Source organism: Phyllobates terribilis, unplaced genomic scaffold (assembly GCF_046119375.1).
Source record: "Phyllobates terribilis strain yellow unplaced genomic scaffold, ASM4611937v1 Scaffold_3__8_contigs__length_932513732, whole genome shotgun sequence".
Taxonomy (NCBI): Eukaryota; Metazoa; Chordata; class Amphibia; order Anura; family Dendrobatidae; genus Phyllobates; species Phyllobates terribilis.
The window spans coordinates 351,668,102-351,692,054 of record NW_027362763.1 but is presented as its reverse complement, the minus strand read 5'-3'; the positions used below and the strand labels follow the sequence as shown (position 1 = coordinate 351,692,054).

The window sequence follows — 23,953 nt, the reverse complement described above, 5'->3', positions numbered from 1 at the left end:
TGCTCCCTGCAACATCCTTCAGCATGACCAGTTTAGCAGTGGGTCAGTAATGGTGTGAGGTGGCATTTCTTTGGAGGGCCGCACAGCCCTCCATGTGCTCGTCAGAGGTAGCCTGACTGTCATTAGGTACCGAGATGAGATCCTCAGACCCCCTGTAAAACCATATGCTGGTGCGGTTGGCCCTGGGTTCCTCCTAATGCAGGACAATACCAGACCTCACGTGGCTCAAGTGTGTCAGCAGTTCCTGCAAGATGAAGGCACTGAAGCTATGGACTGGCCCGCCCGTTCCCCAGACCTGAATCCAACTGAGCACATCTAGGAAATCATGTCTCGCTCCATGCACCAACGTTACGTTGCACCACAGACTGTCCAGGAGTTGGCGGATGCTTTAGTCCAGGTCTGGGAGGAGATCCCACAAGAGACCATCCGCAACCTCATGAGGAGCATGCCCAGGCGTTGTAGGGATGTCATACAGGCATGTGGAGGCCACACAAAATACTGTGCCTCATTTTGATTTGTTTTAAGGACATTACATCAAAGTTGGATCAGCCTGTAGTGTGTTTTTCCACTTTAATTTTGGGGGTGATTCCAAATCCAGGCCTCCATTGGTTAATAAATTTGATTTCCATTGATGATTTTTGTCTGATTTTCTTGTCAGTACATAAAGTATTCAATGAGAATATTTCATTCATTCAGATCTAGGATGTGTTATTTGAGTGTTCCCTTTTTTTTGAGCAGTGTATATAAAAGATAATACAAAATGGAAACAAAACAATACTGTATTTACCATCACATATGATAAAAGGGATAACAAATGAAAAGTACTAAACTTGTGTCCCGGAAATGGCTCAGAGCTTAGAGGAGGGAGGTATCCCTTTTAGGAAAATGAACAGAACCACAACAAGCTGTACCTTACAGGACTGGTAAGACAGAAGCTCAAACTCTGATTTTTATTAGATCAAGGCTACACCCACATACCTCCTCTAGCTGAGCTCATGGGGGCTAGTCGTGTGATGTACTAGGTCTTTTAGATGTTTATGAGATCCCCAACTTTCAGAATATCTTCGCTTCTGGAGGTCCCAGGTGGGAGATATGGCTGTCATGTTTCCTATCATGATTTTACCTTTCTATACAGATGAACATGGCATGGATAGCATCATCTATCTGTCCGATATTAAGTTGCAGGCGTTTAGCCGGTCTTACGGTGATGTGAGTAAATGCATTATGTTTGTTCCTTCACTACGATGCCGAAAATATATCTCCAATAGATATCGGATTGATACAAACTCCAATATTCATCACTGACCACTGGCTCTGGAGAGTCTGAGATAATTCCTTTAAACAGAGGAAGCTCATGTACTTCTCTCCATCTGTGTATAAGAATCGAAGGCTTTTTGGCTGATTCTCATCAGATCCCTGGTGTAATTACCTGTTCATGGCAGGAGGTCCTACTTCAATGTATGTTGAAGGGTCAGCTCTTTTTCATTTCCCTAGTTTTAATTAATTCCATATATTCAATGTGAGGGTGATATGTCCCCTTTCCGGAGATGTCTTTATGGATTTTACAATTTTTCTTTACGACAGCTTATAGCTTTCAAATCTACTGTAGCTGTAGTTTTCGATTTGCACGATTTTGGGGTACATATGACTTATTCATTAACTTCCCATTTTTTTGTGAAGAATGATATACAAAAACAGCAATTCTGCCATTATATATTAATGTTTACTGTGCAGGATAAATAGTGTATTAAGCTTATCAAATGGTTCGTTATGCTTGCAGTTATGCGTAGTTTTCTTGTTTTTATTATTTGATATAATCAAAAAACTTTATAATTTTCACTTCACACTAAAGGACTTACAATCCTCTAATCCTTTCTATAAAACACCGCAGTTCTTCTCTATTACAATGTATTATACCTGTCTGTGTTACACAGATAGGTAAGCCTATTAGGTCCTGCCTCTTACAGGTTCTACTAGGCCTTTTGTACATACAAGGCAGAACTGCTGGTCAATATTAGGCTTCCACTGGCCATTGCAATGCACTAGCACTCTTTCTTCCTGTCACAGGAACATAATACTGCTTAGATGCCATATATATCCACTGCAACACCTAAGGGGTTAAAGAGTTTCTATGTCACCACTATCAGTGCACCATATTAATATGGCAGTACACAGCAAGGATCCGCTCAGTGATTACGGCTACTATTAAGCTACAGGGCATAAAGGGTTTAAGCTTCTGTAAGGCTTTGTCACTATAACACTTCTTATATCCTATTGTATTGGAACCTATGCCTGAAGGATCCCATTGTTTTTGATCGGACAAAATATAAGCCAAAGTGTGACATTTTGGTATTTTTTTTGTTACAAAACATCAAGGAGAGTTTATTTTCAAGCAGAGGGCTTTATGCTCGAAAACATAAAAGAGACGTATTCTTTTTTTTTTCTATGTATGTCGATGGTATGACGCACAAACATATGCCATCCTTATTCCTTTTCATACACTTTACTTGAACAGAAAAAGTAACTTTTTTTTAAAAGAAAAAAATATTCAATATAAACTTTTTGTTAAACGCATGTCATTTGTTTGCATAATTTTTGCAAAGTAGACCTTTTATTTTTAGAAAATAAACCTTGCAATATACAAATTTAAAAAGAAGTAAAAATTCCACCTTGTACTTGCTGAATACAGAATAAAAAATAAGCTACAAGACAGTGAAAATGGGTATAGGTATTTTATAAACTAAACATCTTCCACAATATTGACATGAATGTATTGCAATGGTTGTCATAAGGCACATAATATCAGGTATAGTACAATAAAACCTGAAAAGAGAATTAAAACTCTACAGATAAATGTAGACAATTGATACTGGTGACCTACATAATATCCATGCAATCCATAATGTAACCATTATACATTTTTGCAAGTCTGCATTTAGTTTTACAAATAAATCTAAGGAAGTCCAACTAAATCATAAGCATATTTGATTTGGTCTCAGTCATTAAAAAAAATAGAAGCATCTTAGATTTTGGCAAAGTAAATTACTGGCTATGACACTAAGTACATTTGGCAAAAGCAGGCATATAATATTGCAAAAAACTATTGTACCGCTGAGTATACTTGTAATAAAGTGAGCATATATACTTGTAAAATTCTGTATTGTGACTACATATTAGAAAAATTGACAGAAACATCTCAAAAACCTTCTTTACAATTTTCTTTAGTAGCATTGAACAATTTTAAGCATTTCCTTTCCTTTACTTGTAATGTTTGGAGTCAGTGATTTGAGGGTGATGCATATCGTTCTATGAAGAGTGACTTAAGGCATGGAAGATTTAGGCTTGTACATTTTACAAAATTTTCTAAAAAAATAAAATGGACGGCAATAACTTTATGATTTTCAAACTTGGGAACCATGTCAGTCTTGGTCATAACCATACATTGACTGACATCAGAACACTGCCCACAACCAGAGATAGTGTTTATCAAACCTATGGGGCCGATTCATCAAAGCTTTTACACCAGAAAACTGTCGTAAAACCTTTGTAAAGTCACAATTTATGGCACTACGGGGAGTTGCACAAAAATAGTGACTTTTAATACATTTCGCCAGTTTGACTCTGAGCACCGCCAAAATGGGCAAACTTGGGGCGGCGCATTTCTGGCGCGGCACACACAGGCGCATACCTCTTAATGTATTCGGTGCCTTGTATTTCAGCAATGGTCTGGTGTAGTATGATTGTGCACTACACTAGTCTTGAAAAATCAGCCTCTATATTATGAGAATGTTCTTCTGGACTATTGTATTGAGAAATTGTTAGTAGATCAAAGTGTTTACAAAAGATAAACAGAAGAATAAGGATCAATAGGCACTTAGCCAGGATTGAGTTTTACAGGTAAAAACCTTCATAGAAATGATAGTATTATAATAAAATAATAGGCGGATGTCCAGTTTATTACAATGTAAAATCTGTGAGTCTCGATACTATTGATACATGACTGCATTGCTCCTTTGAACAATAAGTTACAATGCTGATGAAAAGAAAGAGTCAAGACTGCTAGAACTACTATTGTCAGGAAGGCTGGAGGAGGAGGAAGGCAGAAAATACTTGTTGGGTATAACTGTATTCTTGAGCTCTCAAAGTTAAAAAGGATTTAGTGGAGGACGCAAGAGAAATTAACAAAACTAAGAGAGCTTAGTACAGAGTCTCGAATGAGAATGTAATTATCCCATAAGGAGGCAGCAACATCATCAGAATCAGAAAAAGATGAGTCTGTTCCAGGCATTATCCACACTCGTATCACATATCAATCCAATCTAAGGTTACAAGAGATCTCTTTTTCATAGACACATTAGACCTTTTGGTCCATTAAAAAAGGGTGGTAAGCTTCTGGGACGTGCTTTGAATTTTCATCATTTATATCCAGTGTAAATATCCTTCTTCAAAGGAAAACAAAAGTCTAATTCAATGCGACTGCTTATGATGACAGCGATAAAGGGCACTAGCAATGTGAGTGTTGAGTATTTTATTTAGAAGTCAAGCCCAACGCTGAAATTTTGAAAATATCAAAAGCTAAGCGTACCTCGTCTCTTGGTCTGCATCAGTCCATAATTGTGCTTTAGTGGTCATCGATCCCTGGAGTGTTATACACATGTCTACTAGTAGCAGATTTAGAATTCAGCTATCATTTACGCTAATACATATACTCGTAGCCTTTATATTTGACAAAATTACTAAGTTCCAGTTTAAGCTAAGCAAGAGGAAATAATACCTCAAATTTTAGTTTCTGTATTTGTTCAAGCTTCAACATGTGAACTCAGCCAAAGGAGTGGGACATGATTAAAAAAACATGGCAGCTTCCTTCTAAAAACAGCACCAGACCTATCCAGAGGTTGCTTGTGAGTTTATAGCAGAGCTCCATTCACTTCAATGGAGCTTTGCTGCAAAACCAGAGAAGCAAGAAAGCAGCCGTGTTTTCATAATCTAGTACAACCCTTTTGAAAGAATAAACCTTTCCACCTACTCTTTGCTGTTGGCCTAGGTGCCATCAAAGGTAACCTCAAAAAAAAATCTCACAAGCAATATCAAGTAAGACAGAATGGAATTAAATTCCTCACAGTGATTTAGACTCTCAGAGGGTGAATTATAGTGAGCTCACAAGAATTGTTTCTGGCATGTAATTGTCTAGGGTTTTTTGAACCAACAGACAAGTTCAGATCAAGTTTACAGATACATTACAGCTCAGTGCTTGTAACAGGAGTGACCCCATGAATAAGCAAAGTTGGTCCCAAATTCCTGCTTATCTTCTCCACCTGATGTAGGAACTTGTTGTAGACAGACGTGTCTGCAGGTGGGCGAGGTAGATACAAGAATCTGACGGCTGGAGGCAAGTTGGGATTTTGGTCAAGAATCATCTGATTCACAGCTTCTAAATAGTCACTTGATATCCTTATTGAGTTGTTTGGGAAGTTCAGGTAAGATTCTCCAGAAGCTTCGGAGTTTCCTGCCACCTGCTTATGCCAATGGAGAGCAACCACAGTGTCCCACACAACTGTATGGATGGACGCCTTGATGCGAAGGTCTTTTAGTAGCTGCTTCAGTTTAATTTCCTGGCCATGAAGACCACTTTCCCTCTCTACACAGAGATACAAACGCAGCTTGGCTTTTTTCCAAGATCTTACCATGTTCAGGACACAGGCCATTTGAAGAAGAAATAAACTGCATGTATTCACATATGTGGCACTATCTGGTCGCAGAAGGTTTAATGGCCACACATCTATATATGTATCTCTACCCTTCTGGCTGCAGATACTAGTTTTGTCAAACTCTGAGAAGTATCTTGCTAGCACAACATTTTTAGACATCTTAATAGAATCTGATATAATGGCAACATATTCCCAGGGAGAGAAGTTTTCAGTTGCATGCTTCCTTCCAGCTGAAGTATACATCAATGGGTGTGATCTAACTTGGTCAGGTTCAGGTTCATTCCTTAGAAGCTCATCTGTTGAGGAACGGGTGTAAAACCCCATGATAACAGTGTTTGGCCTCATTCCACCTGCAGAACACAACAACATAGACCCCGAGAAATCAATAACATTCCAGCAATAAAGTATACGTTTCATAATGTGTGTATTTTCCAGGGTTATGGGAATATGAGATATTGGTATAATGATTCTGGGGAAAGGAATATTTGAAATATATTAGTCAGTAAATGAATATTCAGTATTATAGATTGAGGAGACACTTTACAGAAGCAATGGTTATAGAGAAAACAATTTCTTTGGAGGGTACCTTCATTGTTGGAAATGTGATACTACCCAAATATTTATTACGTTAATTGAAAAAAAACACCAATATATAAAAATACAGCAGCATAAACAGAAAGATGATTACGTGCAAAAAAAAAACGCTTCACACTAAAAAGCATTATGGAGAAATAGTAGAAATTTTGCCTATAATTGTATTAACTCATTTCACTGCTGTTTTTCTGCTGGATTCAGATATTACATAAATGTAAATGAAAATTGAAAAAAAAACTGCACACATCTAGGGCTATCTTACATTTTTAAGGAATAAAAACACACCTTCCCATGCCCATCGTGGTTTTTGTGCAGCTTTTCCTCATTGATATCAAAGGAGAAAACTGTGGTAATAAAAACTATTCGCATATGCAACAAAAACACAACCACTTTTGCAGGAACACTGCTTGTACTAATAGGCAGTCTTACTAGGTTTAAGCTTGATACTAAGATTTAAAGGAAATCTGTAGCCAAGTTTTTGCCCTCCCATCTGAGAGCAGGGTGGTGTAGGGTCACTATCTTGGCTACTTCCTGTCATTTTGATAAAATCGCTGTTTCATGAGCTGCAGATCTACCAGTTCTCTGAATACTGATTGGCAGCTTTCTGTGTATACTGTGCATAGAAAGAAAGCCGCCAATCTGTGGTGGGGTTGAGGTTATTAAAAGAACAAGAATATGGAGGACTACACGACAGCAGGTTTACTAGTCGTCTAATGATAATCTATATATGCTGATAAAAGTTCTTTTATCAAAACTACAGCAAGTAACCCAGTAAGTGACATCGATCTCTATCCCTACATTATGCTACTTTCAGATTACGTGACAAAAACTTAATGAAAGATTCCATTTAATCTTGTTTTATAAGATTTTGGGAATTAGAAGGATCTGGCACACTTCATTTCAACAACCAATCCCTTTGTTCTCCCAAGAGATATCCCATGCCGGATGTGTTTAGCAATGGCTTACTCCTCTCCCCCCACTGAAAACATAGGCATGCTCAGCTGTTCATGTGAATACGGGGGTCAAGAGTTTGGTCAAAAGATATCTACAATCTACAGACACTTTTACCCGGAGCCTGGCACACACTTATTATCTCTTCGAAATATGCAAATAGTTGGCATGAAGGTTCAGTAATGGAAGTAGGTAGGAAAAAAAATAGGACTTTTCTAACATGGGGAGACATACAGGTGCATCTCACTAAATTAGAATATCATCAAAAAGTTAATTTATTTCAGTTCTTCAATACAAAAAGTGAAACTCATTATATAGAGTCATTAAAACAGAGTGATCTATTTCAAGTGTTTATTTCTATTAATGTTGATGATTATGGCTTACAGCCAATGAAAACAAAACAAAAAAAGTCATTATCTCAGCAAATTAAAATAATTAACAAAAAACACCTGCAAAGGCTTCCTAAGCGTTTAAAAAGGTCCCTTAGTCTGCTTCAGTAGGCTCCACAATCATGGGGAAGACTGCTGACTTGATAGATGTCCAGAAGGTAGTCAATGACACACTCCTCAAGGTCCCAGAGTTCCAATTTTCATTTGGAAATCAAGGTTCCAGAGTCTGGAGGAAGAGTGGAGAGGCACACAATCCAAGCTGCTTGAGGTCTTGTGTGAAGTTTCCATAATCAGTGACGGTTTGAGGAGCCATGTCTTCTGCTGGTGTAGGTCCACTGTGTTTTATCAAGACCAAAGTCAGTGCAGCCATCGACCAGAAAATTTTTAGAGCACTTCATGCTTCCCTCTGCCTACAAGCTTTTTGGAGATAGAAATGTCATTCTCCAGCAGGACTCGGCACCTGTCCACACTGCCAAAAGTACCAATACCTGGTTTAAAAACAACAGTATCACTGTGCTTGATTGGCCAGCAAACTCGCCTGACCTTAACCTCAGAGAATCTATGGGGTATTGTCAAGAGGAAGATGAGAGACACCAGACCCAACAATGCAGACGAGCTGAAGGCTGCTATCAAATCAACCTGGGCTTCCATAACACCTCAGCAGGGCCACAGGCTGATCGCCTCCATGCCATGCCGCATTGATGCAGTAATTGATGCAAAAGGAGCCCCGACCAAGTATTGAGTGCATTTACTGAACATACATTTCAGTAGGCCAACATTTCAGATTTCAAAAACATTTTTCAAGCTGTTATAAAGTATTCTAATTTACTGAGATAATGACTTTTGTGTTTTCATTGGCTGTAAGCCATAATCATCAACATTAACAGAAATAAACACTTGAAATAGATCACTCTGTCTGTAATGACTCTATATAATATATGAGTTTCACTTTTTGTATTGAAGAACTGAAATAAATTAACTTTTTGATGGTATTCTAATTTTGTGAGATGCACCTGTATCTAGAAATGTAATGAATCGTTCATACTTTCAAAGGAGGCGCTATAAACAACACTAATATGAGCATGGTACTACATTTTTCACGTACAAAATTGTTCATGGGCCATCAGATAGATCGCGGGTAATCAGCTCAGTGTAGCCGACAAAAAAGGGATTATGATGGTTATTATTGGAATGCTGTCATATAAGGTTAGAATAGATTTAACAAATAGATTGTTTTTATCCAAGCAAATTCAATCCCAACTATTGTAATAGAAGCACAGTTATAATTAATGTTTACAACCTCAGCAGTGAAATGAGAAGGATTTTTATTCCCATCAAATAATGATCCCATCCAGTTTATCTGAACGGGTTGACTATTATCTGACATTCTCAGTCTAATTGCACAGACAGTTCCAAACCAACCATAGGCCAACGTCAGGGATAAAAACACAATTACTATAGAAAATAGAAAACCTACCTAATCCAGAAATAAAGAGCAATTGCTGAGCCCCATATCTCACAGAGTCTGATAATGTCAAGTTCACAAACGCCTTGATGTTGAGCTCATCCACCAGCTGCAGCCAGAGATCTGTTTGTGCCTGAAGAGGATCAGAGGGCAACACATCTGCAAATAAGAAACAAAGAAAAAAAACAGAAAACATAAGTTGTAAAGTATTCGCCTTACATATGAATAGAAGATATCCATAGATGTGCAGAATAGCCAAGTCTTTACAATGGTTGCAGAATTTCCTGGTAATAATAATCATTAAGAAAAAACACTGTAGGGCCTCCCTAATGGGAACATCGGACACAGTGACTGCTATATGAGGAGACCCAAAGAACCCACGCTCAAGCACTATTCATGACCCCCACCACAGAGAACAATTACAGAATAACAGTCCTGTTTCCAGGAAAGAGAATTATTCGACCTGCCATAATTGCAGATTTGGAAGAAGGAGAGGTGAATAACTCACCGGGTATAAAACATTACCCTTCCTCTGGCCTAGATCACCAGGGATACTGATAATAACCTCTTCTCCGTCCACTAGGAATGTTGACAATTGACCTGTCTGATACTCTAGATAACCAGGGATTTAGAGATAGAAACCTTTCATGGCCTTACACCAAAATGAATTTGATGCTAACCCTTTTAGTAGCCTTGCCTATCAGGGAGGAAGACAAACTTTTTATTGCCCTAGACCATCAGGGATTTTGATGGTTACTAATTTAGTAACCTTATCCACTGCCGCAGTGGGCTTTAACTTCTTCACCACCCTAATGCACATGAAAACTTTCCATTAACCATGACATGATCAAATTCTATAGCTGAAGCAGATATTAATCAGATTACTAAACCGGATACGTTATTAATATACCCTTTACTAACATAAGCCACTTGTTACATTAACCCTTTAATTTCCTTAGAGCACCAGAGATGTCACCATTATCCGGTCACCCCAACAGACGACCCAGGAGGAGTCGTATTGTGAGATGATTCTATGTCTACATTCTTAAAAGTATAGTCCAGGCCTTTGAAATTTATGTCTATTTTTATGATCGACCATCAACATCAAATCAGTTAGGCTCCAAACCCGCAACTACCTACTGATCAGTTGTCAGTAGGTACCACGACCAGAAGTAAACAGTGTACCGAATCAAAGCCCCACAGTTCCATACATGTATAGTGGCTGTTCTTGTGTACAGAGGCTCATCTTCCAGTTACTGACAATAGGCCATCAATATCAAAGTCCCGGACAACCCCTTAACTTGGATGCTATGTAGCACAGCCTTGCTGCGGTATAAATAATTATTCGGGGGGGCTATAAGGCAATATTTATTGGATGTGGTTTTAGATTGTAGACTTTAGATTGAACAGTAGACCGGTCTGTTACTGGATATTCACTAGCTTCTAGACCTTAGAGGGAATAATCCTATCTCGCAGTGCTTTTTTGTAATCTTATTAAAAAATCCAAAATATATGTAGAAATATTTCTTGATTTAGTCCATATTAAAAGCTTTAGTTTAAATTTTAGGCCAGCGTACATCTTAATTAATAGCATCATTTGCACAGTTGCTATAAGTAAATTGTGTAATATGTTTTATATGAAATTAATCATGAAAACCTCATTATATATATTTCAGAGCTGGAGGAACTATGGAAGCTCAATAGCTCAAAATATTTTCAGAATATCAAAAGCTTCTGCGGTTAGTTATACTACTCTTAAGCCCTCGCATACATGTTTGACAGTTGTGGGCTGATCGCCTGCCGGACAGCTCTTTCATGTCAGCCGTACACAAACATTCTATTCGGCAAGCGTTTCTGTGTTCTCAATGAGAAAGCTGCTGTCAGACTCCTTTGGCAGTGGCTTATTTCCCGGAGAACGAAGGGATTGGCTGTTGCATGTCTGACCTGCTGAAGCCTTTTCTCCAGTGACATCATCTGACTGCCATCATTAGACTGTTGGCCAATCCTGACAATATCAGTGGGTTTGTCTGACTTCAGTCTAATGTGCATTTGGGCCATGTGTTGAGAATGTACTGTACATCATCTAGCATTTCTTTACTCTGTTACTTCCACCTAACATTATTCACAGAGGAACTGATTATTATCAGAGTGACCCATGTCCCCAAAGGATGATCAGTTCAATAACTGAGGTCCAGGGAACGCTACCTTCTAAATAGGAGATATAATTTGCTCTCTTAAAGTGCCAACTCTGCTTAATGACTTGCTAAATGTGGTCACAAAATGAAAAGCACTTTATGAAATACAAATCCACCCTTTTAATGTTCTTTCCGTACAACACTGCTTATTAACCTTAGATCTGAGTCTATCTTACAATGTCGCCATGGCAACTTGGGAGAAGTGAAGTCTCTTTTTATTCTGTCAGAAAGAAAGTAATCAGTGTCTGTCCTAATAGTCCAACATAGTAAGCAGTCATGTCTCCAGTGGCTACTGCCGTTTACTGGAGCTCTGCATTGATAAGATGTTGTCAACATGCGCACATTTTTTGGAATTGCCCTAGCCCCGCTGGACACTAATGCCCGTGGTATATTGCACTTTTATTACAATGTGTAGGTGACACAGGTATAAGATTGGCTCTCATTGCTTACATAGGAGCCCCCCTGTGTTAGCCAGAATATTAATGACAACCGGCTTTGCCAACATAGAAGGTACAGGTGTGCAATGTACTGATACTGGCCTTACACAAAAACATCACAATGCAAGCAATATATGACTAATGTACCTATGCTCCTTACCAGATGACAATACAGAAAATTAAAATGTAACCTTTTGATGAACTTTACTAACCTAATTCTTCCAAATTTACATGTCCCAGAACAAAAAGGCCGCTTTTTTTCAGATCGTTTGCAAAGCTTATCAGGTTTTTGTGGTTGCAGAGATTTGACACTAGCAAGAGGATCTGCGGGCGCCAGAACTTGACATGATCCTTCCGTACATCCAGCATAAGAAGGTACTTTCTCACCTGCAGAATGTAGAAATCAGAGCAACTTATATATACACAATAATGTGCTGATATTTCACATACACAGAAAGAAGGTTTTGAAGTCTCACCAAATATTGATATGGTTTAGGGTTCCCTGCGTATACTGTTTTTTTTTTTTTTTTTGCAAATATTTTTCTATTATAACGTTTACCCTATGTTATTATATGTCCATAATCAGCATAAAACTTTTTGGTAGCTTTACAAGTTAGTTAATGACAAGCCAGGTAGACTTCAGTTAAATCCTTGCACTACAGGTCCTGGATTAGGTGCACCTGGATAGCTATGACTAGCATGTTAACAAGGTCACGATGTAAATGGTGAATTTCCTTTCATTGTACTGGCTAGAAAGGAGGATGAGGGAGCATCCCCTGAAGCCAAAATTCCTGGTCTGGAGGAGTCCCAGGACTCAGGGACTTAATGATAGAAGATATTCTGAAAAATGTAAGTAAGCTAAATGGTATTCTGCAGGAGCAGGGAGTCGATTGTTTTCCACAAGTGGCCAGGAAAAATCATCTGTTGTGTTGAGGGACTAAAGTGAGGCAAGGTAAAAGAGTGCCTCCTCAAAGCCCAAGAGGCAAAATCCAGGGGGCATAATCAGTAGGCTCAAGTTACACAATTTATTCCTGGGGATCGGGTACTTGTGTTAATCCCCACAGTGGAGAGCAAATTCCTTACCAAGTGACCTTATGAGGTGTTGGAAAAGGTCAACTACAGTACATCATAAAAGTGAGTACATCCCTCACATTTCTGTAAATATTTTATTATATCTTTTCATGGGACAACACTGAAGATATGACACTTTGATGCAATGTAAAGTAGTGTACAGTGTACAGCTTGTATAACCGTGTAAATTTGGTGAGTCTTCTAAATAACACAACACACAGCCATTAATGTCTAAACAGCTGTCAACAAAATTGAGTACACCCCTAAGTGAAAATGGCCAAATTGTGCCCACAGTGTCAATATTTTGTGTGGCCACCATTATTTTCAAGCACTGCCTTAACTCCTTAGACATGGAGGTCACTATCTTCACAAGTTGCCACTAGCTTTCTTTTCCACTCCTCCATGACGACATCACGGAGCTGGTGGATGTTGGAGATCTTGCGCTCCTCCACCTTCCGTTTGAGGATGGCCCACAGATGCTCAATAGGGCTTAGGTATGGAGACATGCTTGGCCAGTCCAGCACCTTTCTCCTCAGTTTCTTTAGCAAGGCAGTAGTCATCTTGGAGGTGTATTTGGGGTCATTATTATGTTGGAATACTGCCCTGTGACCTAGTTTCCGAAGGGAGGGGATAATGCTCTGCTTCAGATGTCAAAGTACATGTTGGCATTCATGGTTCCCTCAATGAACTGTAGCTTCACACAGCTGGCAGAATTCATGCCTCAAACTATGACACTCCCACCACCATGCTTGACTGGAGGCAAGACACACTTGTCTTTGTACTCCTCACCTGGTTGCTGCCACACACGTTTAACGCCATCTGAACCAAATAAGTTTATCTTGGTCTCATCAGACCACAGAACATGATTGCAGTAAGACTTAGTAATTACTCTGCTTGTCTTCAGCAAACTGTTTGTGGCTTTCTTCTGCATCATCTTTAGAAGAGGTTACCTTCTGGGACTACAGCCAAACAGACCAATATGATGCAGTGAGCGGTGAATGGTCTGAGCACTGACCAGCTGACCCACCTCTTTAACCTCTGCAGCAATGCTGGTAGCGCTCGTATGTATATTTTAAAAAGACAATCTCTGGATATGATGCCGAGCATGTGCACTCAACTTCTTTGATCGACAATGGCGATTCCTGTTCTGAGTGGAGCCTGTTTTGTTAAACCCCTGTATCTTTCTTGGCCACCGTGCTGCAGCTCAGTTTCAGGGTGTTGGCAATCTTTTTATGGGCTAGGCCATCTTAATGTAGAGCAACAATTCTTTTTTTCAGATCCTCAGAGAGTTCTTTGCCATGAGGTGCCATGTTGAACTTCCAGTGAACTGCCTTTTTAAGGTCATGCCACAGCATCTCAATCGGATTTAAGGTCAGGACTTTGACTAGGCCACTCCAAAGTCTTTAATTTTGTTTTCCTTAAGCCATTCAGAGGTGGACTTGATGGTGTGTTTTGGATTATTGTCCTGCTGCATAACCCAAGTGCGCTTCAGCTTGAGGGCACAAAAATATGCCCGGACATTCTCCTTCAGAATTTTTTGGTAGACAGCAGAATTCATGGTTCCATTTACCACCGCAAGTCTCCCAGGTCCTGAAGCAGCAAAACAGCCCCAGACCATCACACTATCACCACCATATTTAACTGTTATTTTACTTCTACGCCAGATGTAACGGGACATAAACTTTCCAAAAAGTTCAACTTTTGTCTTGTCAGTCCACAGAGTATTCTCCCCAAAGTCTTAGCGATCATCAAGATGTTTTCTGGCAAAACTGAGACGATCCTTTATGTTCTTTTTGCTCAGCAGTGGTTTTCATCTTGGAACTCTGCCATGCATGCCATTTTTGCCCCGTCTCTTTCTTATAGTGGAGTCATGAACACTGACCATAAGGGGTTTTCCCAAGAACGAAAGTTTATTTTAATCAATAGATCTTGGACTAATAATCAGTTTCACAATTGGATGAGTTTAAATAAAATGTTCCTGTGCTGAGATAATCTTACTAATGTGCCCGTGCTTTGTATTGTGTAATGGCTGTGTCTGACCGTGCAGAGACATTGTCTTATCATGACAAGGCTCCAACCTGCAAAACTGATCTGGCAACAGCAATCAGAGCAAGTTGGAGCCAGATTGATGAAGAGTACTGTTTGTCACTCATTAAGTCCATACCTCAGAGACTGCAAGCAGTTATTAAAGCCAGAGGTGGTGCAACAAAATACTAGTGATGTATTGGAGTGTTCTTTTGTGCCTTTGTTTTTCATGATTCCATAATTTTTTCCCTCTGCTTGGTCTGAAAAAAATTACCCTTACTGAGTACCACATTTTTAATCTTGATTTCTTTTAGTGTTTCTTAAAGCCCTAAAGTTGCCATTTGAAATGACTTTAGTTTTGTGCCTTGTCTGTGATCTGCTTATTTTCAACAACATTAAACAACTGAAAGAGCCCAGTGATTCCATAATTTTTGCCAGGGGTTGCGTATATATATATATATACATATATACACTGCTCAAAAAAATAAAGGGAACACTTAACCAACAGAATATAGGAGCCGTGTGTTTATGCAGCGTCAAACCCGCAGCGGCCACATATTTCAGCATAGTGGATGGATTTATAGAAATCCCATGTCCACTATGCGTCTCTGTGGACCTGCGGATCAATCGCGGAAAGTGACATGCGGAAAGTCTTTCAGACCCGCAGCATGTCAATTTCTCCAGCATGTCCGCATGTGGTCTTTCCCCACAGACTAACATCTATCAGGAAAGTCCGCATGTGGAAAAAAAAATGGCGCCACTCATCTGTATAATGAGGTTGGTAGCCACGTGGCTAGTCTGCAGCGTCTGGGCCGCAGGCGACTCCTGACCGTGTGCACATACCCTATTAGTATTTATTAGAAAAACATCAGAAATATTAGGAATACTATGAACTGGAAAGTCCCTAATACAACTGGAATATACAGGTGCATCTCACTAAATTAGAATATCATCAAAACGTTAATTTATTTCAGTTCTTCAATGCAAAAAGTGAAACTCATATTACACTGCTCAAAAAAATAAAGGGAACACTTAAACAACAGAATATAACTCCAAGTAAATCAAACTTTTGTGAAATCAAACTGTCCACTTAGGAAGCAACACTGATTGACAATCAATTTCACATGCTGTTGTACAAATGGAATAGACAATAGATGGAAATTATTGGCAATTATCAAGACACCCTCAATAAAGGAGTGGTTCTGCAGGTCTGGACCACAGACCACATCTCAGTACCAATGCTTTGTGGCTGATGTTTTGGTCACTTTGGAACGTTGGTTGTGCTTTCACACTCGTGGTAGCATGAGACGGACTCAACAACCCACAGAAGTTGCTCAGGTAGTGCAGCTCATCCAGGATGGCACATAATTGCGATCTGTGGCAAGAAGGTTTGCTGTGTCTGTTATCTTAGTGTCCAGAGGCTGGAGGCGCTATCAAAGACAAGCCAGTACACCAGGAGACGTGGAGGGGGCCGTAGGAGGGCAGCAACCCAGCAGCAGGACCGCTACCTCCGCCTTTGTGCAAGGAGGAACAGGAGGAGCACTGCCAGAGCCCTGCAAAATGACCTCCAGCAGGCCACAAATGTGCATGTGTCTGCAGAAACGGTTAGAAACCGACCCCATGAGGGTGGTATGAGGGCCCGACGTCCATATATGGGGGTTGTGATCACAGCCCAACACCGTGCAGGACGCTTGGCATTTGCCACAGAACACCAGGATTGGCAAAGTCACCACTGGCGCCCTGTGCTCTTCACAGATTAAAGCAGGTTCACACTGAGCACATGTCACAGACATGGCAGAGTCTGGAGACGCCGTGGAGAGCGATCTGCTGCCTGCAACATCCTTCAGCATGACCGGTTTGGCAGTGGGTCAGTAATGGTGTGGGGTGGCATTTCTTTGGACGGCCGCACAGCCCTCAATGTGCTACCCAGAGGTAGCCTGACTGCCATTAGGTACCGAGATGAGATCCTAAGACCCCTTGTGAGACCATATGCTGGTGCGGTTGGCCCTGGGTTCCTCCTAATGCAGGACAATGCCAGACCTCATGTGGCTGGAGTGTGTCAGCAGTTCCTGCAAGATGAAGGCATTGAAGCTATGGACTGGCCCGCCCGTTCCCCAGACCTGAATCCGATTGAGCACATCAGGGACATCATGTCTCGCTCCATCCACCAACATCACGTTGCACCACAGACTGTCCAGGAGTTGGCGGATGCTTTAGTCCAGGTCTGGGAGGAGATCCCACAGGTGACCATCTGCAACCTCATCAGGAGCATGCCCAGGCGTTGTAGGGAGGTCATATAGGCACGTGGAGGCCACACACAATACTGAGCCTTATTTTGACTTGTTTTAAGGAGATTGCATCAAAGTTGGATCAGCCTGTAGTGTGTTTTTCCACTTTAATTTTAGGGGTGACTCCAAATCCAGGCCTCCATTAGTTAATAAATTTGATTTCCATTGATGATTTTTGTTCGATTTTGTTGTCAGCACATTCAACTTTGTACAGAACAAAGTATTCAATGAGAATATTTCATTCATTCAGATCTAGGATGTGTTATTTGAGTGTTCCCTTTATTTTTTTGGGCACTGTGTGTGTATATATTATATTATATTATATTATATTATATTATATTATATTATATTATATATATATATATATATATATATATATATATATATATATATATATATATATGTATGTATATATGTAGCGTCGGCGTCCCTGCCTCCTGCTAGGCAGGGACGCTGTTCCCCTCACCTCTCCGCTCCGTGCCCGGCGTCTTCCTCCCGCCCTGCTGGCACCACACGCTGCTTCCCGGCCACAGTGCTAAGGGCGCGCGCGCGCGCTCACCCTCTCTTAAGAGGGGCCGCGCGCCGTCCTAAGGAGTTCCCGGCCAATGGCCGGAGGACTTCACCATATATAAGGCACCTCCTCCAAAATGGAGGTGCCCGAGCAATGTTGCTGCAAAGCCTTCACTCTGCTTCAGCCCTCAGGTCCCGTTACCAGTTACCTGCCAGTCACCTGCCAGATTCCTGCCTGTTACCTGCCAGATATCCGTTTACCTGCTTGCAAGCCTGCGGTCCGACGGTCAGCCTTCCGACACCTGTCAGTCTGTCTATGGACCAGCCTGCCCGCTCATCTGGGAGCGCTCACTTGCTACCTGCCTGCTAGCCTACCTGGAGGCTCTGCCGTCACTTGCCGTGACCACCTGCCTGTCCAGAGACTCTTGCCTGCTCACCTAGGAGCGCTCACCTGCTACCTGCCTGCTAGCCTACCTGGAGGCTCTGCCGTCACTTGCCGTGACCACCTGCCAGTCCAAAAACTCTCGCCCGCTCACCTGGGAGAGCTCACCAGCCACCTGCCTGCTGTCCTTCTACCCAGAGACTGTCCCTGTCACTTGCCGTGTGTACCCGTCCTTCTACTCAGAGACTGTCCCTGTCACTTGCCGTGACTACCTGCCCTTCTACCCAGAGACTGTCCCTGTCACTTGCCGTGACTACCTGCCCTTCTACCCAGAGACTGTCCCTGTCACTTGCCGTGACTACCTGCCCGTCTTCCTGGGAGCCACCCGCTTCCTTACAAGGACCGCCCCCTTGTATAGTTGCTCAGAGGTTCCGCCTCCCAGACCCATTACAGTTTGCTCGGGCCATGGAACCCGGTGGCACCCAAGCTCCCTCGCTCTCGGATCTATGTCATGAACTGTCCCGTCAGAGGTCCCAACAGGAGTCCATCCTGAGTCACCTGCGGAATGTCAACTCTCGCCTGGACACTCTGACTGCTCCACCAGCTACCACCGCTAGTGTCATGACTCGCAACCCGGCAGCGCCGCTGCCCACCAATACCATGGTATCCTGCCCTGGACCCCGGCTTTCTGCACCTCCTCGCTTCGGAGGTGACTCCGCTCAAGCTCGGGGCTTCATAAACCAGTGCACCCTGCACTTTGAACTTTTGTCCCACCAGTTTATCTCTGACCGGTCCAAAGTAGCCTTTATCATGTCCCACCTCACGGGGGAGGCTCTGGCTTGGCTAAATCCTCTATGGGAGAGAGGAGACCCCCTGGTGTCCGACCTGCCAGCCTTTCTCACGGCTTTCCGGAAAGTCTTCGACGAACCCGGACGGAAGACCTCATCCGCATCGTCTCTGCTACGCCTCCATCAAGGAAATCTCACCGTAGGCCAATATGCCATACGGTTCCGTACCCTTGCTTCGGAGCTGGCCTGGGATAACGACGCCCTGGTGTCTGTCTTCTGGGAGGGTCTGTCCGGCCATATTAAAGATGAATTCGCCGGTAGGGACATTCCTACCACTCTCGACGACTAAATAACACTTGCCACCCGGATTGACATCCGGTTCCAGGAGCGCGCCAAAGAGGTCACCCGTGAGAGGAGGTTTCCACGTCTAGCTCCTACCTTCCAGAAACCCGTCACTCCCTCCGTTACTCCCCAGGCACACTCACCTGAGCCTATGCAGGTCGACCAGACCAAGATGGTCAAAACTCGTCAAGACTTACGCCGTGCCGAGGGGAGCTGCTTCTACTGTGGCAGTAAGGAGCACCGGATCCGTTCCTGCCCAGAGAGGTCGGGAAACGCCTGTGTCTAGGATCGCTCAGAGAGGTCGCCCTAGACAAAAGTAAACCCTCTCCATCCCTGATGCTGTCTGTTTCTATCCTCTGCGGAGAGAACCGCTATTTTGAACTGGCTCAACTTGACTCAGGAGCTGCTGGAAATCTCATCTCTCAATCCCTGGTAGAGAAATACCGTATTCCCACCAAACCTCTGGCCGTACCTTTATCTGTCGCCGCCGTGGATGGGGGCCTCTTACCACATCCCATCCAACTCATCACCGAATCTCTAACTCTACAGGTGGGAATGCTGCATTCTGAGAGCATCTCCTTTCATGTTCTGCCTGGACACTCTCACGCACTCTTGCTAGGCCTACCTTGGCTCCAGAAACATGCACCCGTGCTTGACTGGCAGACCGGAGAAGTCCTTCGCTGGGGACAGGACTGCTATAAGACTTGTCTAGTTCCCGTTCATCCTGCTCGTCCTTCTCCTACTTCAGCCAATCTACCCGGTCTACCGGTTCCCTATTGGTCTTATGTGGATGTCTTCAATAAAAAAGAAGCAGAGACATTACCCCCTCATAGACCATACGACTGCCCAATCGACCTGATACCCGGCTCTACTCCTCCCTGTGGGCGTATCTACCCTTTCTCCGCTGCAGAGACCCGGTCCATGTCAGAATATATTGAGGAGAATCTGGCCCGGGGATTTATCCGGAAGTCTACCTCCCCGGCGGGAGCAGGCTTCTTCTTCGTCAAAAAGAAGGACGGCTCACTCCGTCCATGTATAGATTATAGAGGCCTTAACCAGATTACAGTGAAGAATAAATACCCCCTCCCGCTCATTCCTGAATTATTTGACCGTCTGAGGGGGGCTAGAATCTTCACCAAACTGGATCTCCGTGGGGCGTATAACCTGGTCCGTATCCGTCAGGGGGATGAGTGGAAGACAGCATTCAACACCCGGGACGGCCACTATGAGTACCTTGTAATGCCCTTCGGTCTCTGTAACGCTCCTGCCGTCTTTCAAGAGTTGGTCAATGACATCTTCCGTGACCTTCTCTACTCCTGCGTGGTGGTGTACCTGGACGACATCTTGGTCTTCTCTCCGGACCTTCCTACTCACCGGAGGGATGTTCGTCAGGTCCTGCTCAGGCTCAGGCAGAATCACCTCTACGCTAAATATGAGAAGTGCATCTTTGAACAGACCTCTCTTCCATTTCTGGGCTACATAATCTCTCAGACCGGCCTACAAATGGATCCTGAGAAACTGTCTGCCATCCAGAAGTGGCCCCGACCAGAGGGGTTGAAGGCTATTCAGCGGTTCCTGGGCTTCGCCAACTATTACCGCCTCTTCATACCGCACTTCTCTTCCCGGACTGCCCCTATCTCTGCGCTCACCCGTAAGGGCACTAATCCCAAAAGATGGCCGCCCGAAGCTGAGGAGGCCTTTCTTTCCTTAAAACAGGCTTTCTCCTCCGCCCCGGTGCTGCATCGTCCGGACGGCAACAAACAATTCTTCCTAGAAGTTGACGCTTCCTCCTCCGGAGCCGGGGCGGTACTTACCCAAAAGTCATCTTCCGGAAGAATGGTAACCTGCGTTTTTTTCTCCAAACTCTTCTCCTCTTCTGAGCGCAATTATTCTATTGGAGACCGAGAATTGTTAGCCATTAAGCTGGCACTGGAGGAGTGGCGTTACCTGCTCGAGGGGGCTCTTCACCCGGTAATAATTTACACGGACCACAAGAACTTGGCTTACCTTCAGAGCGCCCAGAGACTTAACCCGCGCCAAGCCCGGTGGTCCTTGTTTTTTGCCCGCTTTGATTTTGTTCTTCATTTTCGCCCGGCAGACAAAAACATCAAAGCTGACGCCTTGTCCCGATCCTTCCTGGTATCTGATCTAGAGGAGGAACCTAAGCACATCACTGATCCCGCCAGAGTAATGCAAGTGGCCCCCGTGAATCTAAATCGTCTCCCTCCCGGTAAGACGTTCGTAACTGTACCTGATCGGAGGAGGGTCCTACACTGGGGTCACTCGTCTAAGCTAGCTGGCCACTCTGGTCAGAAAAAGACCCTCCAGCTCATTACCCGGCATTACTGGTGGCCTACCCTGCACAAGGATGTAATAGACTTTGTTTCTGCCTGTGTGTCTTGCGCCCGCAACAAAGTTCCGAGACACCTGCCAGCCGGTCGCCTCCTGTCTCTTCCAGTACCTGCTGCCCCGTGGCAGCATATAGCTATGGACTTTATAACGGATCTCCCTGTCTCTGCCGGTTGTACGGTCATTTGGGTGGTCGCTGATCGCTTTTCCAAGATGGCGCACTTCATTCCCCTGCCGGGCCTCCCGTCTGCACCCGAACTGGCTAAAGACTTTATCGGCCACATCTTCCGTCTCCATGGCCTGCCCCTCCACATCGTGTCAGATCGTGGGGTTCAGTTCACCTCACGCTTCTGGAGAGCCACATGTAAGTTGCTTGACGTCACTCTGGACTTCTCCTCCGCTTACCATCCACAGTCCAATGGTCAAGGGGAGCGGATCAATCAGAACCGGACCAGTTACCTCCGGCACTTCGTTAATGCCCACCATTCGGACTGGGTGGATCTCCTACCATGGGCCGAGTTCTCTTACAATAATCACGAGAGCGAATCTTCCTCCAAATCCCCGTTTTTTGTAGTCTTCGGTCAGCATCCTCGGATCCCGTTTCCCGTCTCCACCTCGGTGGACAAGCCGGCTGCGGAATCTCTCGTTAGCGAATTCTCCTCCATTTGGGAGAGTACCCGATCCGCACTCCTTCAGTCGTCCGAGCGGATGAAAAAACACGCTGACAAAAAACGCCTGGATCCTCCACAATTCCGTCCTGGAGATAAAGTCTGGCTCTCGTCCAAGTATGTCCGGCTCAAGGTTCCTTCCTACAAGTTAGGGCCTCGGTTCATCGGCCCACTGGAAGTTATCAAACAGATCAATCCGGTGGCCTATAAATTGAAACTTCCAGCCAAACCTACGGATCCCTAACTCCTTCCATGTATCTCTCCTCAAACCCGTGGTACTTAACTCTTTTTCCAAGTCTACAGGTACGCCTCCTGCTCCAGTTTCCGCTGAGAACGAGTTTGAGATAGAGAACATTCTGGCCACCAAAAGGGTAAGAGGAAAAACCTTTTTTCTGGTAGATTGGAAGGGGTTTGGTCCTGAGGAGAGAACGTGGGAGCCTCGGGAGAACATCCATGCCCCTCTTATCCTTGATAAATTTCTCTCTGGCCTAAAAAAGAGGGGGGCCTAAAGGGGGGGGTACTGTAGCGTCGGCGTCCCTGCCTCCTGCTAGGCAGGGACGCTGTTCCCCTCACCTCTCCGCTCCGTGCCCGGCGTCTTCCTCCCGCCCTGCTGGCAGCGCGCGTTGCTTCCCGGCCACGGTGCTTAGGGCACGCGCGTGCGCGCTCCCCCTCTCTTAAAGGTGCCGCGCGCGCCGTCCTAAGGAGTCCCCGGCCAATGGCCGGAGGACTTCACCATATATAAGGCACCTCCTCCAAAATGGAGGTGCCCGAGCAATGTTGTTGCAAAGTCTTCACTCTGCTTCAGCCCTCAGGTCCCGTTACCAGTTACCTGCCAGTCACCTGCCAGATTCCTGCCTGTTACCTGCCAGATTCCTGCTTGATACCTGCCCGATATCCGTTTACCTGCTTGCAAGCCTGCGGTCTGACGGTCTGCCTTCCGACACCTGTCAGTCTGTCTATGGACCAGCTTGCCTGCTCACCTGGGAGCGCTCATCTGCTACCTGCCTGCTAGCCTACCTGGAGGCTCCGCCGTCACTTGCCGTGACCACCTGCCTGTCCAGAGACTCTTGCCTGCTCACCTGGGAGCGCTCACCTGCTACCTGTCTGCTAGCCTACCTGGAGGCTCTGCCGTCACTTGCAGTGACCACCTGCCCGTCCAGAGACTCTTGCCCGCTCACCTGGGAGCGCTCACCTGCTACCTGCCTGCTAGCCTACCTGGAGGCTCTGCCGTCACTTGCCGTGACCACCTACCCGTCCAGAGACTCTTGCCCGCTCACCTGGGAGCGCTCACCTGCTACCTGCCTGCTAGCCTACCTGGAGGCTCTGCCGTCACTTGCCGTGACCACCAACCAGTCCAAAGACTCTCGCCCGCTCACCTGGGAGCGCTCACCAGCCACCTGCCTGCTGTCCTTCTACCCAGAGACTGTCCCTGTCACTTGCCGTGAGTACCCGTCCTTCTACTCAGAGACTGTCCCTGTCACTTGCCGTGACTACCTGCCCTTCTACCCAGAGACTGTCCCTGTCACTTGCCGTGACTACCTGCCCTTCTACCCAGAGACTGTCCCTGTCACTTGCCGTGACTATGACGCGCCCCCTGGGCCATATTCTTTAGGGGGAATATCCGGAGCCGGATCAGATGGGAGTTGTAGTCTTCCGAGTGGCTGTGACCCGGTCCGTGCCCAGGGTGTCAAACTCAGTTGTATGTGGCAGTCCTACAGATGTTAATAAGTTCTTAATGTCGACTACGCCACCCGTTGTATTGCGGTCACTATGGCCGCCGCTGCAGCAGGG

At 44.2% G+C, this 23,953-nt stretch overlaps 1 protein-coding gene across 1 annotated transcript in view; it reads right to left on the bottom strand.

The window, feature by feature from the left end:
• Positions 1 to 2,627: 2,627 nt before the first annotated feature.
• LOC141259365 (solute carrier family 12 member 9-like) overlaps positions 2,628 to 23,953 on the bottom strand; it is a 304,002-nt gene continuing 282,676 nt past the window's right edge. Inside the window, exons 11-13 of the mRNA XM_073675250.1 lie at positions 11,952 to 12,126; positions 9,120 to 9,266; positions 2,628 to 6,058 (exon numbers count right to left, since the gene is read on the bottom strand). Coding sequence (XP_073531351.1) covers positions 5,238 to 6,058; positions 9,120 to 9,266; positions 11,952 to 12,126 — 1,143 coding nt within the window. The 3' untranslated portion in view covers positions 2,628 to 5,237. The remainder of the gene's footprint in view (positions 6,059 to 9,119; positions 9,267 to 11,951; positions 12,127 to 23,953) is intronic.